General features: G+C 49.3%; 1 protein-coding gene across 2 annotated transcripts in view; it reads left to right on the top strand.

Moving 5' to 3' along the window:
* IQSEC2 (IQ motif and Sec7 domain ArfGEF 2) overlaps positions 1 to 18,652 on the top strand; it is a 56,826-nt gene that overhangs the window by 17,920 nt on the left and 20,254 nt on the right. For both annotated transcript variants that reach the window (XM_030305910.1, XM_030305911.1), the window contains exon 2: positions 7,457 to 7,486. In XM_030305910.1, the coding sequence (XP_030161770.1) occupies positions 7,457 to 7,486 (30 nt within the window). The remainder of the gene's footprint in view (positions 1 to 7,456; positions 7,487 to 18,652) is intronic.

The following is an 18,652-nucleotide window of genomic DNA, read 5'->3' as shown; positions in this document are numbered from 1 at the left end:
CCCCCCTCACAGTATTTTGTTCATAGCACTCTCAGGACATTGGCCTTCACGTCTCAGGACTTTTTTTTTTTTAATTTTTTTTTCAACGTTTATTTATTTTTGGGACAGAGAGAGACAGAGCATGAACAGGGGAGGGGCAGAGAGAGAGGGAGACACAGAATCGGAAACAGGCTCCAGGCTCTGAGCCATCAGCCCAGAGCCTGACGCGGGGCTCGAACTCCCGGACCGCGAGATCGTGACCTGGCTGAAGTCGGACGCTTAACCGACTGCGCCACCCAGGCGCCCCAGAACCTTTTTAAAAATTAGACATTTAATGCATTCTTCCATTAGAAAATGTAGAAAAACTTGGAAAAGTAGAGGAGGAAAACATTACCCATAATTATAGCACACAAAGGCAGCCACTGCATGCAAACAGTTGGTGTGTTTCCCTTGTTCTTTTCATTCTTTTCATACAGTTGAAATGATACAGCACAGGGGCGCCTGGGTGGCGCAGTCGGTTAAGCGTCCGACTTCAGCCAGGTCACGATCTCGCGGTCCGTGAGTTCGAGCCCCGCGTCGGGCTCTGGGCTGATGGCTCAGAGCCTGGAGCCTGTTTCCGATTCTGTGTCTCCCTCTCTCTCTGCCCCTCCCCTGTTCATGCTCTGTCTCTCTCTGTCCCAAAAATAAATAAACGTTGAAAAAAAATTAAAAAAAAAAAGAAATGATACAGCACATAAAATTTTTTCTTGCTTTCTTTTCATTTGAGCATTTCCCCATGTAATTGCATATTCTTCATAAGCATTTTTTTTCATGGCAACAGATATACCATAATGTACTTAACCATCCTATGAATTCAGGGCATGGAAGCTGGGCCCATTTGTCCATGGTTTTAAATCATGCTGTAGTGGGCATCCTTGCACATCTAGCTTTTAGGGAACTGGCCTTGTATAGGAACAATTGTCTTCGGCTTATTTCCCTTTCTAGATGGTCCCTCTGGCTGGGTCTGATTCATTTTGGAAGTCATTCATTTATTCATTCATTCTATCACCACATATTTGCTCTGTGCCTCTGTGGACCAGACCCTGGGAACTCTGGGGCTTTCACCACCAGGAGCTCCTGATCTGCAGGGAGAGTCAGGAAATGGACACTTTCAGAACAGTTTGATCAGGGCTATGATGGAGGCAAGAAAAGGACAGTGCAGGGGAACAGAGGAGGGCCTCCTCATCTAGCCTAGAGACATTAAGATAAGCTTTCTGGAGGAGGTCTTGCCTAAATGAGTCACAGAAGATGAATAGGAGTTAGCTGCAATAAGAAGAGGAACTTCCTGTTATACATAATGAGTTGAATAAACTTATTTATCTCTGACACTTCCCCAAATCCAACCGAAATATGAGTGAAGAAACAAAAAAGGTAGGGGCACCTGGGTGGTTCAGTCAGTTGAACATCCAACTTCAGCTCAGGTCATGATCTCATGGTTCGTGAGTTCAAGCCCCCATCAGGCTTGCTGCTGTCAGTGCAGAGCCCACTTCTGATCCTCTGTCCGCCCCCACCCCTACCCCTCCCCTGTTCACGCTCTCTCTCTCTCAAAAATAAATAATTTTTTAAAAAGAAAAAGAACGAAAAAAGGTAGAAACACACAGGGTCTGGGATGCTGACCAGAAGTAAACTGTTCCACCCAGAGAGCCCCAGAAATGCTTAGGATTTGGAGGGGCTATGAACCGCAGCAGACAGGGTGAGGTGTGGAATTCAAAACAGGGAGAATATTGGAAGTCTGTTAACAGACACTCTTGGCCCCTCCCTGGCCCCATCTAGTGAGGGCCCCCCCCCACCCCTCCAGCCCCATCCCTGCACATAGGGGTTGATTTTTTGGAGAAATTGAAGTTAAGAGGCCCTGGCCTTCGGGATACCAGGCACAATGAAGGGTGGGGTGAAACAGGCTTACAAGCATCCTAAAACAGTGGGATCCCAACCTCTTCCACTCCCCTATTTCCAGGACACCGAAATCAGGAGCATACAAGAGGGTAAAGTAATCTTCTCTGAGGAAACTGAAAGTCCCTAGAAAAGGGCCTCCAAAAGGTAACATGTGGGAGTCTTCCAACAAAAGAACAGGCTTCAGCCCAGCAACTGTAGTGAAGCCCACCACCTGGCAAGCTCCATCTATCCACAGAGCTTCCCATCAGCTTGTTAGTGTCATGGGAACCAGTCACCAAGGATCACCAGCCAAGGACACTTAAGATAGGTACATTTCATTTTATGTAAATTAAACCTCAGTACAACTGACATTTAACCCCCCCCCCCGCCTGCCCTTGACTAGCAAGCCTTAGGTAGCCAGAGATGATCAGATAGTACAAGTCTGTTTGAAGAAGACCATCAACCTATAAGAGTGACCAAAAAAGCAAGCAAGAAAACAAAAAACAAAGGCACTTGGAGGGAACAGAGGTCACAAAGGGAGGAGAAGAAACCTGGGAAGTTAAAGATAGAATCAAAATAAAGATTTCCACAGAAGGATTAGAAAATAAAAGGTGAGGAAATATCCTAGGAAGCAGAATAACAAGACAAAGAAATAGACAACAGAAGAGAAAAGATGAGAAAATTGGAGGATCAATTGGGGAACTCCAGCATCCGACATTAGGAGTTCCAGAAATAGAGAATGGAGGAAACAGCAGGAAGAAAGTGATCAAAGCCATAATACAAAGTGATCAAAGAAAGTGATCAAAGCCAAGAACATGTCCCAGAACTGAAGGAATGAAAATCCTACTGAGTAACCAGCAAAATAAATGTTAAAATGACCACAGCAAGGTATGCCTGTGGAATTTTAGAATACCAGGCATTAAAGAGAAGATCCTGAAAAGTTCCAGAAAAAAAAATATGACACACAAAGAATCAAGAAAAAGAATGGCATTGGCTTTCTCAACAGCAACACTGGAGAGCTAGGAGACCATGGAGCAGTGTTCTCAAAAATCTGAACGAACATAATTTCCAACCTAGAAGTCTATACTTGGTTGAACTATCGATCGAGGTTGAGGGTCTAATAAAGACATTTTCAGGCATATGAGATCTAAAGATTCTATGCCCGAGGCCTCATAGGGAACACTGGGGAATGTGATCCAGCAAAATGTGGACATAAAGTCAGAAAAAAGGCCAAGGGATCCAGGAAATCCAACACTGAAGAGAGGTGAAAGGAAACCCAGAGTGATGAGGAGAGAAGATCTCAGTGCAACCTTGTGCAGGTCTAGAGAGTGCCCAGTCTCAATTGCACTAGGGACAATGTCTCAGAGGGGGAAAAAATAATCTGATAGATTACCTGATGTGTCAAAACGTATTGAGAGGAGAATTGCACTTCTGACAGAGTTTGGGGAGAATTGATCATAGATATGAAGAAAACCAAGCAAGATCATCGTCACCATCATCATCATCACAATCAACAACATCAACACCAGAGAAAAGAAAAAAAAAGTTGCATGGAAAAGGAAATGTGGTTATAGCATATGATACGATTTATCCATTATTAGTATTGATATAGTCATAGTAATGTCCCCTACCAGTATTGATTGAGCTAGATGTACACATGGGCTCTTTAGAAATGAGGAGGTAAATACCTGAAAAAGCGGTTAAAAGAGTTGAAAAGGGTTTGTCCCTGAGAGTGGGGGTTGGGGGTGCAACGGGGGTAGGGTAGGAAATTTGTGTGTTTTGTTACAATCCTTGAAGTACTGGGTGACTTGAAAATCTACATATGTGTATTACTTTGGCAAAAAAAAAATGGTAAAAGGACACACAAGAAAATATGTTTCAAAAACAGATTAGCAGCATGAACATATACTTTAGACATACGAAAGTGCAATCAGAAAAAAACGTGGAAAATGAGTTTTGTGTTAAGATCATTTTACAATTTGACTTTTTAAACTATTTCACATATCACTCTAATACAATTAAAAATACTTTAAAAGGCATAAAAGAAGGGCAGGAGTGTTCCAAGTAGCAAATACCAGATGTGCTAGACAAGTAGGTAGGAGGCGGAGTAAGATGGAGAGCTTTGGGGAGTTTGGGCAGGACTGGCAGGGAGGTCTTTGAGGGGAGTCACTGAATGTTTGGTGCAGGAGAACCACGTCAACTGATTTGCAATGAGAAGGGAGTTCTCTGTTGGAGAGACTTGCAGTTAGACCAGGTGATGTCCAGGAGAGAAGATGCCTGGCTGCCCCTGGGCCGGTTCTCAGCTTTTGGAGAGACCTGTATGATCCCTGGACCAGGGTATCTACCTCTTTCCCCTCAGAGCACTGCTGGAAGGAGCCCTGTTCAGTTTTCCTCAAAACCCCACATTGGGTAGAAATCACTTAAGAAAAATCCTTGGTCAGGGCGCCTGGGTGGCTCAGTCAGTTAAGCATCTGACTTCAGCCCAGGTCATGATCTCACAGTTTGTGAGTTCGAGCCCTGAACTGGGCTCTGTGCTGACAGCTCAGAGCGTGGAGCCTGCTTTGGATTCTCTCTCTCTCTCTCTCTCTCTCTCTCTCTCTCTGCCCCTTGCCGGCTCATGCTCTCTCAAAATATATATAAAAAATAAACGCTAAAAATTTTTTTAAAAAAAGAAAGAAAAATCCTTGGTCATATTACATGCCCAAGTTTTTGGTTCAGAAAATATGGTCACTATACTCATAGGCTTCAATAAGTTACTGTTTATGAGGATCGCTCCTGAGGATAGGAATTGGCATGGCTAAACCTTTTGAGAACCCCGGGGTCCCAAGTGACCTTTCATTAGGAGAGGGCTGTGGGAGTAGCAGGAGAAATTGATCTCTTCTCCTGACATGGATTGATAAAGGGAGGCCTGGTACCCTGCGTCTTTGCCTCTCTATCTAGACAGCTGAACCCAGTTGATAAAAAAGAGAAACTTTGGCATTCTGAAGAAACTAAATATTTTAGGGCCCGAAGATTGTTTGGAACTCAGCCAACATAGCCCTGTTGTTTATAAATGAGGAACCAAGGTCCAAACAGCAGTGACTTATCCAAGTCTGTGCCACCTCCCCCAAAATGGTGGCTCAGCTTCATGGAGTAAGAGGTAGACTGACCATTAGGCAGGGCATTTGCCCTCAGAGAGGTGTAGGAAAGCACAGCACTAATGATCATTGGTATCTACACATAGTTAATCATACACTAAATGCATAAAGGGCTGTAAACCTCTGAGGTGGGATGCCCCCCCTACATTTAGGGTCCCATGATGCCATATACCCTCAAACTAGTAAGAATCAGCCCACAGTGAGGAGAACTGGTTAATTCATTCCTCATCATGGCTTAGAGATCTTTTGCTCCCCTCAGCTGCCATCTTAAGGACTGTAACACCTCATATAGGCCTGCTTTTGGAGCAGAGATAGGTATCTAATAACCTCTCAGAAGAAAGAGCCCTAGAGAGGAAGGGTCTGTCTTGACATTAGGGAAGTCGGATAAGGGAACTCACCTTAACAGTACATATGTGCCCAGCACTGAGCTACCGATACAGTGGCATGTGATGGTAAGAGCACGAGCTTTGGGGTTCATGCCAAGCTCCCCTACTTACATGATGTGTGGCCAATCATTTCAACTTCTCTGAGTCCTCATTTGATCATCTTAAAGTTGGATGAGTAGTTCCCCCTTTGCAGGATCAAAGTAGATAATGTAGGGAAAGAGTCTGACACTGTGCCTGGTACATATAGGTGCTCAGTGCTGACGGAGGTGATTATATATGTTGCTTATGCTCAAAAGTAGATTGGGGCAGGAGGCCAGTCCATGAGTTCCTGGAGGGTTCATATTTCCAGGTCTGGGTCTGGTATATGGTAGATTGAATCCATGTGTGCTGGGGCTTGGGGGTGGGATGGGGCAGCAAGAAGACCAGCCTGTCTGGAGCAGAGGGTTAGTGTTAGGGAGAGAGGCTGAGGGGCTTGGCCTCAATTCTGTTGGCAGTTGGGGAGTCATTGAAGTCAGACCCCTCTGACCTGATACCTGTGAATAATTGGGCCAGGCCTCAGAAGCAATCGTGTTGCTGCACAGTGAGATGGAAAGTTTTAATAAACATGAAAAGGTGCTCTGTGGCCCTTGTCATCTGTCCCTTTACAGGACTGTGAGGCCAAAGGTGACTACCACTGTCCTTGGCTGAACATGTACCATGTGCCAGGCAGACGCTGTGCAAGTCTTACCTGACAAGAGGAGGGATTCTCCCTCCACACACACACCCCATTTTACAAGTGAAAAAGCTGAGGCTGGGCATAGGGGAGTGCCTTTCCCAGAATTACGTGGCTAGTAAGTAGCAGAACTGGGAGCACAGTACTCACCCAGTCAGAGCTTCAATACCCTGATGCTTGCCTGCCCCACCTCGCTGTGAGTGCTCCATTCACTCTTCTAACAAATACTCCCTTCTGAGGTCCACCTCCCCTCCCTGTGCATCCATCTCTTGCTTTGCACTCAGCATAGATGATGCTCCCCCCACTGAGGACAGAGCCTGTGATGTGTTATCTCTGTCTTCTCTGTGGAAAAGGCACGGAGGGGATGGGGGGCACATAAAGGAGGAAGAAGAAGACAAAAGAGATAGGAAAGCCTGCTTCTACACTCTCCCACTTCTTCCAAGTTCCCTGGTCCTTCTTCCTCCCCTTCCCCACCCCTAAGGCACCAGCTTCTCTGTCTCAATCCTCCCCCCACCCCACCCCCACACCCCTCTGAGGAGGAGCTGCCAGAGGGGTGTGGTTCAGATTTCACTCATTCCCTTGGGTTCCTTCAAAGCTGTCCTCCACTCCATTCTCTTCTCTTGCAGTTCCTTCACCTCTGAGGGGGCCTCACAATGGAGAAGGCAGGGCCCGTGTAGTAGAATGGAGCCCAGCAGCTGACTCACTTACCCTCTCAGCCTCATTCTGTTCATCTAGAAAATAAGCAGGTTGGACCAGGCAATTGGTGAAGCCTTTGCTATGTTATTAATAATACCTGGTATTTGTCTGCTGGGTTCCAAAGGGCTTAATCATCCCAACAGCCCTGCCAGGATTGGCGTTGTGTTCCAAGTGGGGAGACTGAGGCTCAGATCCTGAGAAGGGGGGTGGCTTGCCTGGGTCACAGGGCTGGTAGATGGCAGAGCCAATATCTGAAGTGAGGTCTCTCTGGGTTTAAAGCTTGGGCTTTGCCTTGGCCCAAGCTGCAGGCTGCCTCTCAGCCACTCTGATTTGGGCCTTACCTTTCACTGTGACCCACTGGGACCCACATGGTTGGCTCCTGGCACCTCCCTGACCTCACCCCCTACCGTTCCTCCCTTTGCTCAGTGCACTCCAGCCATGCTGTCCTCCTCACTGTCCCAACAAATGGCTAGGCCCTTCGCCATCTCCCAGTCTTCTCACTGGTTCTTCTCTGGATGAGATACCCTACCCCTCATTTTCATAACATGTATTAGGCCACCAGGTCATTGCATAGGGCACAGGGAGAAGAACAGAGAAGAATGCTGACTTTTTTTTTTTTTCTGTTTCCCTTTCAGATCTGATGGTGAGAATTCCAGGACAGTCAGGTCAGTACCCCCTTTCTCTAGTAGCAGTTGGGAGATGGGGCAGGGACTGGGGTGGGGTCCTCTGATTTCTAACTTGGGGATCCATGGGCAGGGGTGGGGGCCAACCCCAGGGGTTTTGTCCCGTTGGTATTAGGGACGGGTATGGAGCAGACTGGGAGGGCTGGGTGAGTGTGGCAGGCATGGGAAAGGGGTTGAAAACTGTTTCTCAGTCTTTCTGACCCTAGCTACTCTGGGCTGAGCTGGGCTGAACCCCAGAGGGATTCATGGTTGCTGCCCAGATGGGAAAGCCGACTTGCAGAGAGGTCGGCTCTGGGCCTGGGACCTTCTCCACCTTTTCCTTCCTGGAGAAGAGGGTATGAGAGAAGTGGGGCTTCTCTGTCTAGTGTTGGTGCTCTACCCCAAACTGCACTAGCCCTGAGTAGTGGGATCTGGGTGGACTTTTAATGTGACACAGTCTACACATTAGAAACATACATCATGGTGCCAAGTGCACATTTTTTTTTACATGCTTGGTAAAAAGGATTTACAAACTTCAGTAAGTTTTCAGGGTGTGATCAGTTGGCCGCTTGTGGGGGCAGGAGTAAAATGGGGGTAAAGAAAAGGGCTATTTATGAATTTCCCAGGCCTTAACCCATCAGAAGCTTCATGAAGACACAAGTGTGAAGGATAGGGGGTCTGGGTCTACATGGGAATGGTGGGGGGACCCAGGATAAGGCCCGCTCAGGCTCAGCATCTAGGCCAGGGGTGATCTCTGAGATGAGATGGGCCCAGGCAACAAAGGGATGGGATGGGTATACTCAGTCCCAGCCAGGATTGTAACTAGCATATACAGTGCCTTCGTGAAGAGTAGAATCCACTGAGTTGATCAGTTGGAGGAAAGTTCCCTTTCTACTGGTCTACTGTGGCCCCTCACTGGGGTTCCCGGCTTAGTGAACAGAGCACAGGATACCATTTCAGTCCGCTACTTGTGGCCTCTTGGCTGTGAACCCTTGTACGGGGCACAGCTTGCCCAACCATATGTGGCAACCCAGGTCCTGCCATTCAGGCAGTAGATATGGGAGGGAGGCAGAGGATCCCAGCATACAGATGGAAGTGTGTAATGAGACACACCGTGTTCTGGCATCCCAAGCAGGGGCTATGGGATGAGCACACTGATGAGGGCCAAGGTCGGGACTGTGGGGTGGGAGCACACTTGTGTCAACAGGAAAGCAGGGGAATGTGACAGATGCAGTCAGGCCCAGTGTCCAGGCAAGGAGTACATGACAAGATGCAGTTAGTCCCAGGATGCAGCCAAGGAGGGTGGCATGGGCACAGCCTGTCCTAGCATTTAGGAAGGCACTAGTCTAGCAAAGGATCTGGGTCCCACTGTTCCACTGTGGGTTTGGAGAAAAGCAACCTGGCATGGCTCCAAGCACAGTCATAGGCCTCCACACTGATATCCCTGCTACTTGTTGAAGAATCCTATTAAAGGCATCTCTAGCTCTCAGCTCTCCCAGCAGGGGAGTTCCTGGGACCTATAGCTCAGGGTATTTACTAATGATCATAATCATAAGTCATGATGACATGTATTGGGCCTTTACAACTTATAGAAGTCATCAGGGACTTTCTTTCATTTGATCCTCCTAGTGACACTGTAGGTGGAACCCAGGCTGGCCTTATCATCACTGTTTTAGAGTTGAAGAAACTGAAGCTTGGGCTGGTTATGGGTTTTGCCTACAGCCACGCAACTCATAGATGGCTGGGCCAGGATTCAAACCCAGGTCTGCCTGGCACCAAGCCCGGAGCCCTGCCCACGCTGTCACTGTGGGAGCTCTTGACAGCCTTGCAGATAATAATAATCATCCTCATCATCATCCTAATATTAGTAATAATAGCAGTTATCATTTGCTCCTCGCATATTAAGAACTCTGAACATGATCTTATTTAATGTTCATAACAGCCCTATTAGATGTAGATTGGGATCCCTGATTTACAGATGAGAAAAATGAGGTTACCCAGAGGGTCAGTGCCTTGCCCAAGGAAAGAAAAGCAATAGGTCAGGGTAGCATCACTCTGACTCATACCCTGTGCTGTCTGGTTCCAAAGCCAGCATTTGTTTTATGGAGACTTGCTTCCCGACATCCATCCTGTGTCCACAGCCCAGGAGGCTACAGCAGCCTCGAGGACTCAGCAGTTGGGAAGCAAGGGTCACACTTGGGCTGTGGAAGGGTCTTAAAACATAGCACTTGTGGGGAAGATCTTGCAAACCTGGTTGGTAGACCCTTGAACTTGGAACCAGGGCTGTGTGAGGATGCTCACAGGACCACATGTAAATTCTTGAGCTGGCTTCAGCTAGGGGTCTAGGGAGAGCTTCCTGGAGAAGGCAGAATCTGATCTGGGCTGTGGAAGAGTGACATGCAGGCTTTGCAGTGGAGGGTGGGGGCACATCCCTGGGAATGTAGCCAATATGCATCAGAAGTGAGGATGGGACTCCAGGGGGGCGCAGTTGGCTGGGCAAAAACAGATCCGGGCAGGAAAAGAGCTAATGTTAAAGTTCAGAACACGGACTGATACCTTCTGTCATCAGTGGGAGCCAGGGAAGGCTAGAGGGGAGAGGCTGAGCTCTGCAGCATACCAAGGGCAGCAAGTAGATCCAGGTAAAGGGCTCCATTTATGGCAGGTCACTTTCTAGTTATGTGCTTTTGGACAAATCTGTTCATCCCTTGGAGCCCCAGTGTCTTTATCTAATAAGCACTGTGTGTGCATAAAAGGGAGACGCTGGGGTGGGGGAGAAGAAACACCAAGGAGAGGAGCGAGGCCTTGGCAGTTGTGGAAGCAGGGTAGGTAGATTGAAAACCATGGAGGCCTGAGGGCTTCTAAGTATGGGGTGGCAGAGGAAGTGTGGAGTCTAATTAGAGCTGAACAGCTGGTGTTGCGCGAGGGCTGTGGGCACAGGAAGGTGCCCGGACTTCCTGTAGGTTTGTGAGAAGTTGTTAAGCCTACAGGCACTTTAAACCAAGGTCCTTGGAGGGCGATGGCTCAAGTTCACAAAGCCAGCTCTCAGCAGAGCCTGTTTCCTAGCTGGTGTGCTCTCTGCAAAGTCACTGAACTTCTCTGATCCTTGGTTTCCTGGCCGGTGAAATGAGGATGAGGATTCTGACTTGTCCAGGTCAGATGAAAGAAATTAAAGTAAAACAATGCTCAGCATAAAATAGTGCTCAATATGTTGTAGTGCCCTCCACCCTCCTCTACGCCCAATCCACTGTCTCTTACTGGATGGTCAAGCTTGAGAGATGTGGAGAAGTGTGGGGAGAGGCAGGAGGGGCCAATACCTCCCAGGGGTCCCAGATTTGGAGGCGGTGCCACAGTAGGGAAGGTCGGGCTGAAACTGGGGGGCCTTGGGGACAGGGCTGGGGTTGCCAGGCACGCAAGGAGGAGAGCCGAAGAGGTGGCCTGTTGCTAGGGAAGGAGGGAGGAGGTGGGGGAGCCACTGACACCCACAGAGCCAGAGATGTCCCCATGGCAACGGGAGCCCGCTGCATTTGGGAGGAGAAGTGGGAGGAGGAGCCACGGTTGGCTCTGTTCCCAGAGGAGGCCTCCCACTCTGGGCCTCAGTGCCCCCATCTGCCAAACGGGAGTTTGGATTAGGTAATCTCTAAAATGCTTCCTTGTTTTGGCCTCCTGGCAGTCTGGGGTGGCTGAGACTGCAGGGATCTTCCAAGGCTCCCCCATCCACAAGTCGAAGACTCCACCAGTCCCTGGAGGCAACCCAGCTGTGTTGGAGTCTTCCCTTCCCAGGCTGAGTCCTGTTCAGCATAGCCTGGTTGCCCGCCCTGCCCCAGCCCTCTGTTCTCACCACTTCCTGTGCCTGAAAACCTTGTCACTTAGTGTCTGCTGAAAGCTTTCTGGCTCTGGGAGCCCAACTCCAGTCCTCCTCACTCTGAGAAGCCTTCCCTGGCTGCTCTAGTCCACCCTGCCTACTTTCTCCCTCCTGGGATGCTCTGACCCCAGAGTTGCTCCTCCTGCTGCCCTTAGTATTCACTGCTGCCGTTTATCTGGCAGCTTCTAAGATCTGGGCTCCACACAAGATGCTTGACAGGCTCAAATCTTTGCAGTCCATCTGTGGTATCATATCGCAGACCCCCATTTTACATATGAGGCAGTTCTCTGTGAGGTTCCCCAGGTACCATGTGGTGGAGCCAAGCTTGGAACTTGGCTCTGTGTTATTGCCGGTACCCTGGGCCTGAGATGGGGTGTTAACAGCAGGAGCACTTACTGAGTGTTAGCTAAAGCTGTTATATGCCAGGCATCATGCTGGGCACTTTACCTATATTCTCTCATTTAATGTCCATAATGATGCTAGAGGGTGTATATTCTTGTCATTTTGCTGATGAGGAAACTAATCTTAGGGAGCTGAAGGCATTTATCCCGTAGTAGAACTAGGATAGGAATTCAGACCATCAGAGGTGCAGTCACCACAGTACACTGGGGTCAACTCAGTTGTATTCCAGAAGCACGTAGAGCATTCCCTATGTACCATACCTGTGTTGGGTGGTCTGTTGGGGGTGGGGAGACAGAAGCGGGGTACAGACACAGATATGCCAGCTCCAGCAAGCCAAAATGAGAGTGTGCTGAAGAGGAGAGGCCAGTTGTAAGGACAAGAGTCTGGAGGGGGTACAGCTGGAATAACAGTGAGATAGAAGAGGATGGTGTGGGGGAGTTGGGTAATTTTCCCAAAGAAGGTGCCATTCCAGGAAGATCCTGAGGGACAAGAAGGGGTAAGAGGGTCTTCCCTCCCCTTCCAGTTTGTGTTCCTCTGCCTCTGCCTGGCCTAGCCCCAGGAAGTGGGTGACCCCTAAGCTGGCTGCGTGCCTGGTTGGAACCAAAATAAACTTGCCTTCTCTCTCTTCCCCTCCCCTTGCCTCTGTCCCCTCTGTCCTGGCTTTAATTAGCAGCCCCGGGGATGAGTCACTTGGCAGCTGGGGAGGGAGGCTGCACAGAGCCCAGTCAAGCCCTGACTCCTGCCCTGAGTTTTGTGGGCAAGCGCCACTGTGTTCATGCACCTGTGTGTGCTCCTGCGTGGCCCCTGCATCTACGTCCGTGCGGGCGTGAGGAATGCAGAGGTGCTGGCATGTGTCCATGTGTGTCTGGGTATCTGCATAAAAGCATATCCAGCCATTGCTGCCTTTGTTTCTGCGTGCCACTGAATGTCAGTGTGTGTGAGTGTGTGGCTATAGTATGCGTCTGTGGAAGCAAGTGTCAGGAAATGAGGGAGCATTTGAATGAGCAAACACAAATACTTTATGATTGCACCCACCCTTCCCTACATAATGTTCTTTATGTGGTCTTGCTTATGCAAACCCTGCACTTATATCCCCAATTTTCCCTTGTCTGAGTCTGGGTACATTTTGTTGCAGGGAACAGAAACCCGCTCAAACTCACTCCAGAATATAAAGGGTGGGAGGTGGACTATTGTGAAGCTACATCTCACCGAATCTGAGAAATTAAGTGTGCATGTGTGTGTGTGTGTGTGTGTGTGTGCATACATATATATATATATATATATATATATATATATATATATATATATAGTCAGGCCTCACACCAACTGGAAGCAGGACCAAGAAATCGAGGACCAAGATTACTTGCCCTAGCTCCCTCTCCCTCCTTCTCTCTCTCTGCATCTCCCAGGCCCATGTCTCATCTCTCTGTGTATCTCATGGCTTGCTTGGTCTCTGTCATCTCTTTGTCACTGACTCACCTCTCTGGACTAGCTTCATCTGCGTTTGTTTATACGATCTGATGTGGCTGCCAACCTGGAAGCTTAAGGGTCCATTCCATATGACAGTGTTTCTGTCCAGCCTATGGGAACAGGCGGCAGCAAGGGGCTGTAGGTGGGAGTCAGTTCTCTTAGAAGTGGGTGAGGGTAGAGAGGTCAAATACATCTCCAGCTAGCAGTTATTGTGGGTCCACACATGAGGTCAGAGCCTCGGGGGCGGTATGCTCAGAAGCCCATGGTTGTTAAATTGCCTGTCCATTAAGGTTTTGGTTCCTTTTCTAATGCAAGTTGACCTTTGCTCACTGTGCTTTCAAGTTCCATGCACTTGCATTAAAACACCTTCATTTTATCTAAATAATTCCCCCCTTTTTATGCCAGAACAGCTTTTAAGTGCACAGTGAATATTACCATTGCTACCAGTGTGTGGTGTTTTCATAGCCTCAGAACAACTAACATAATGCTACTCATGGTACAGCTACTACTGAGTTCTTGGTTGCTTCAGGAATTTTCACATTTTATTAGTGCAGGGACTGAATTTATAGTTATCTGTAGTATATAATTATAAGTGCACATTATCAATATTATCAGCTTGACGCTTGGGCTTACTTTTCCATTAATACAAACCCCTGCAGTTTTTACATTAATTACAGAGAGAATTAATGACCTCTTAGACAAGTTTTCACCTGTGAGTAAAGAGTTCGGAACCAGCTGTGCCCATAATGACTGTTCTCCAGATGCAGGGGCAATGCCCACAGCTTTGACTTTGGCCTTTGCCTCGCATCCTCTGGCTGAGACTTAGAGGCTGCCCACCGCCTCCTTGGGGGCCTCCTGTTTCTGGCTTGCATATAGAAGGTGCTGTTATTTTTAATATTTTTAATAGGAATGATAGTTTCCTTATTATCATTAAAGCCATCTTCTATGTGTAAACGGTAAATGTGAGGTTGGAGAGATTATCCCAGGTTCAAGGAAGAGTCTCCTTCAACTTCTCCCCTCCCCCCCTTTTTTACTATTCCAAATATTAATAATTGCTTTGATCTGCAAAATGTCTGCTGTGTATTGGGTATTGTTAGGGAGCATTTGGCACACATTCTCTTTAAGCCTCCTGGCCACTCTGCCAAGTAGAGATGATTGTGGGCACTTTACAGCTGGGGAAACTGAAACCTGTAGAGGTAAAGTGACTTCCCAGAGTCATCCATCCATCCAACCACCTATCCAACCACCCATCCACCCACCCACCCATCCATTCACCCATCTATCTACTCACTCACTCAAGGATGATTTCTTGAGCACCTACAATGTGCCAGGCACTGTGCTAAATTAGATTCAGCTGATATACTGATGAATCATAGAAGTCTGCTCTGAGGAAACTCACTGTCCAGGAGGGAAAGAGATGAGGAAATAGACAATTACAGGGGAAGTATAGGGCGGGAGCATCTCAGAAGTATACTGTACCCAGCCTGAGGGGCTGGAAGGCCTCTCTAAGCTGATACCTAGGCTGAGACTTGGAGGATGAGTACAAGCTGGCCAGGTGAGGACTGGGGGTGGGGTGAGGTGAAGCCGAGAGGAGAGAGTTGCAGGCAGAGCAGGAAATGTATGCTGGAACTGTGGGAGGCGTGTTTGGCACCTGTGTTTGTAAAGAATTAAAGCTGTTTCTGCAGAGAAATGGGACTGTCATAAGCCATGGGCTGGGAAGGGCGCAGAAGGTAAATTGGGAGGCTATAACTGGGACCCCAGTCAGTTAGGCCCAGAGCTGAGGAGCTGCAGGACCCAGGAGCACAGTTTCCTTGCTTCCAGGCGCACCTGGTCCTGGTACCCACTGTGGGTCAGCCTGGGCAGCATCAGGCCAGGATTCTAGTGACCACAGTGCCCTCTAGTGTCCACCAGCCCATCTTGCAGCCTCCACCTCAGTGTGGATTGTCTACCACCACCACCACGTGCTGACCTGTGTGTCTGGGTGCCCTGTGCTGGATTCTGGGGACACTGGGATAAATAAGGCAGCGCCCCTGTCCCCACAGAGCTCCCGGCCCAGAGGGAGAATCAGCTTGTGGACAGACAAGGCTGAGACAAGTGCAGGGTGGGAAGGAAACAGGGAAGGGGCCAGGGCCTGTTCCAGGGGGCACAACCTGTAAGCTGACTTGTGAGGAACCAGGGGGAGCTAGTGAGGTGGGGAGGTGGCAGTGGGGGTGGGTGGTGGGAATGGATTTTTGAGCAGAGGCAAAGATGAGGCTGGGACAGCAGTGTGGCAGAGAATGTAAGCACTCCTGTCTGGGTGGAGCACTGGTTGAGGATCAGGGGCAGGGGAAGGCTGAGTCTAGCTGGGGGGGGGGGGGTGGGTAGGAGTCAGCTCAGAGAAGGTTCTAGGAGGCCTGCCACTAGCTCATGGTGGGCGCTTAGCAAATGGAATCATATAAGGAGCTTCCCTGCTCTTTTGGGATCATAAACCCATGTGAGGATCTGATGAAAGCTACACTTTCCCCCCAAACATGCTGTTACTCATTAATATTTTCCATACAACTTCAGGGGCTTCAAGGCACTTCCCCTCCCCCAGTGCCTGTACATGAACCACAGGCTGCCAAACTGCTCTTTGTATAAATACCAAAACTTTATCGTGGCCTCCGAGGCTCTGTGTGATTAGAACCCTGCCTACATCTCCAGTCTCACCTCTCTCCCCTTTGCTTTTTCCACTCAGCTGCATTGGCCTTCTTGCAGTTCCTGGAAATATCACCTCAGATCGTTTGCCCAAATTGTTTCCTTTGCCTGGAACACTCTCTCCTGCTGCCTCCTCTTTTTGCCCAGCTTAATTCCATTAGCTGCTGAATGTCTGTCTCCTCTCACTTGGATATGAGCTCCATGAGATCAGGACATTGACTACCCTGAGCCCCTGCTGTATCAGGCCCCTGGCCCAGTGCCGGGTCCACAGGATCTGTAGAATAAGTGAATGAAGGCCTGCTGGTGCCTTGTGGCTGGGTCAAGCTGCTCACCATTAATTCCTCCTTCCTTTCAGCCCCTGGTGGGTCATCACATGAATCTACCCAACATTCTCAGATATGTCTGAATTCCAGGAGTGGCTCAGAGATATTTTCCTAGAATCCTCCCCATCCCTGAAACAAATAGGCTTCCCGTGGGTCTCCCCTGTCTTCTTGGGAGATGTTGTCAGACTCCTTTAGGCTCAAGCTGACTCTACACCGTAGATGCGCATTCGTTTCACTGAATCATCACAAGAACCCATGAGGTAGAAATTGCCACTTGTCTTTTAGAGATAAGGTAACTGAGCCTCAGAAGCGTTATCCAGCTGGAAAGTGGTAGAGCTGGGACTTGTACTTGCTCTACCAGGCACCCAGGTGTGGGATCTTGGCCTTAACACAGGATAAGGAGCTTGCCCAAGGGCCACAACATCAGCCTTATGGCCAGGAATAGAATTTCTGTCTCTCAACTCCTACCAGGCCAAGAGGAAGGTCTGGGCCAGAGGTGCAGCCATTAGGGCAGTAACTGCAAATGGGCACAGAGCACAGCGGCTGCAGGAGCTAGGAGAGTTGCTCAAGGAGAGAAAAAAGCAGGGGTCAAGGCCAGAGCTCTGGGGACCAGGATCTTTAGAGGGTAGGAAAAGGGAGAAGAGACCACAAAGGGCCTGCAGATGCCAACTTTGCGGTGGTCCGGAGGGCCTATCTCTCTCAACGACTTTGGCTTTCTTGAGAGGAACCAGCTGCCCCAGCAGGGAGGCAGGAAGGCAGGAAGGCTGGCCTGTTGCCTGTCAGTTCCTATTCCTTCTAGATCATTGCCCCCCTGGCCCCTCCCAGGGCCGCCTTCTGCTCAGAACAGCCAGGGGCCTGGGCTCTGGGGCCGTGAAAGGACAAGAGCACTCTGAGCTGGATCTGTGGGACTCTTCAGGAACCCCCCATCCTTCCAACCCTCCAAATTCTCTCCTTTCTCCAGCCTCATCCAAAGGAAGGAGAGAGAGATTCCTGTGATGAGTAGGTGGGGAGTCAGGGCATCTGGATTCTAGTCTGACTGGCTGTGTGAACATTAGCAAGACTCTTCCCCTCTCTAGGCCTCAATTTCCCCATCTGTAAAGTCAGGCAGGGCAGTTTCCTTGGAAGAAGAGCCTCTTGATGGAGAATGGTGTTTCTTCTGATTTTTGCTTTTCTCTTCAGGGAGCATTTCTCGTAGCCAGTCCTGGGAAGCATACGCAGGAGAATGCAAGCTTGTTGCAGTAGTCAAGCATATTGGCCAGGGTCTTGCCTTGATTTCCCCAAATAGGTGATTTGAATATTACTTGATCTGCAGCATCCAGGCACAACAACAAAACATGGTCTCTAATTGTGCAGAAGATGAGAATGTGAAAAGCTTCTGTGGAAAAGTTTCCGTACTCACAAGCCAGCAATATGGCTGAGGGGACCGATCCAGATCTGGGGAATGGTCAAACCAGGGCTCGATCTTGGGGTTCTGCCACTTAGTAGCTGTAGTACCGGTACTGAATTACTTAATGTCTCTCCATCTGAGTTTTCTTGTCCGGAGAATAGGACTAGTGACACACACTTGACAGGGTTCTTGGGGGAGATTCCAGGAGAGATGCACATGGGGAGCCTAGCCTGGGGTTTGGCCCAGAGGAGTCACTGTGAGTTCTCAAAACTGCTTCCCCTTACTTGGAGTTCCCAGCCCTCCTGAGGGAGCAGGGGAAGGAGCAAAGTTTCCAGTTGCAGTCTGGCCAACAGCCCAGCTGGCCTGGCCCCGCCTCCTTGGTTCCTCCTTCTAGGGAAGGGCTGGGAGGAGGGGGTGGTGACACAGTGGAGGCACCGCCCGGCCAGGGGGCCTGCCCTCGGGACAGGTCCAGACCCATGGAGCCCTCTGGGAGGAGTATCAGGTAGGAACCTAGCCCCCCCACCCCCGACCCTGCAGCCTGACCCCCTCCTTCGCTGCCCCGGCCTGGACTTGGTCCTTGGACTGCTGATTCAGCAGCCTCCTGGCTTCCTGGTTCCTGGCTCCCCTCTTGGACTCTTGGAGGCCTTTGGCTTGGGGAGGGAGCTAGCGAGAGAGGGTGAGCACATGGGCATCGGGGTGCCCCCCCGCACTGTGAGGACCCTGGAGCCCTGAGCAACACAGTCCATGGCCTATGAGGGGTGTAACTAGTGGCTGCTTTGGCATGCTAGCCTGGCTCAGCACTGCAGGGCTCCCCCATAGCCACTGAGATTCTCTGATACTAACATTCCAGCAGCCTAAGGGTCTCTGTGTCTCAGATTTAATGAGATAATGAGTCAAGGACTGGGGCTGGTGACTGGCACATAGATGGCACTTGAGAGACAGTCATTCTGATGATGATGCTTATTCCAGAGTCTCTGACAAGAACAGGCTCAGATTCCAAGATTCTCTATAAGGATCTAAGATTTGGGCATCCTCAGAATCACAAGTGA

This window comes from Lynx canadensis, chromosome X (assembly GCF_007474595.2).
Source record: "Lynx canadensis isolate LIC74 chromosome X, mLynCan4.pri.v2, whole genome shotgun sequence".
Classification (NCBI taxonomy): Eukaryota; Metazoa; Chordata; class Mammalia; order Carnivora; family Felidae; genus Lynx; species Lynx canadensis.
Note: the sequence above shows the minus strand (reverse complement) of the source record. Positions and strands in the feature narration are given on the sequence as shown.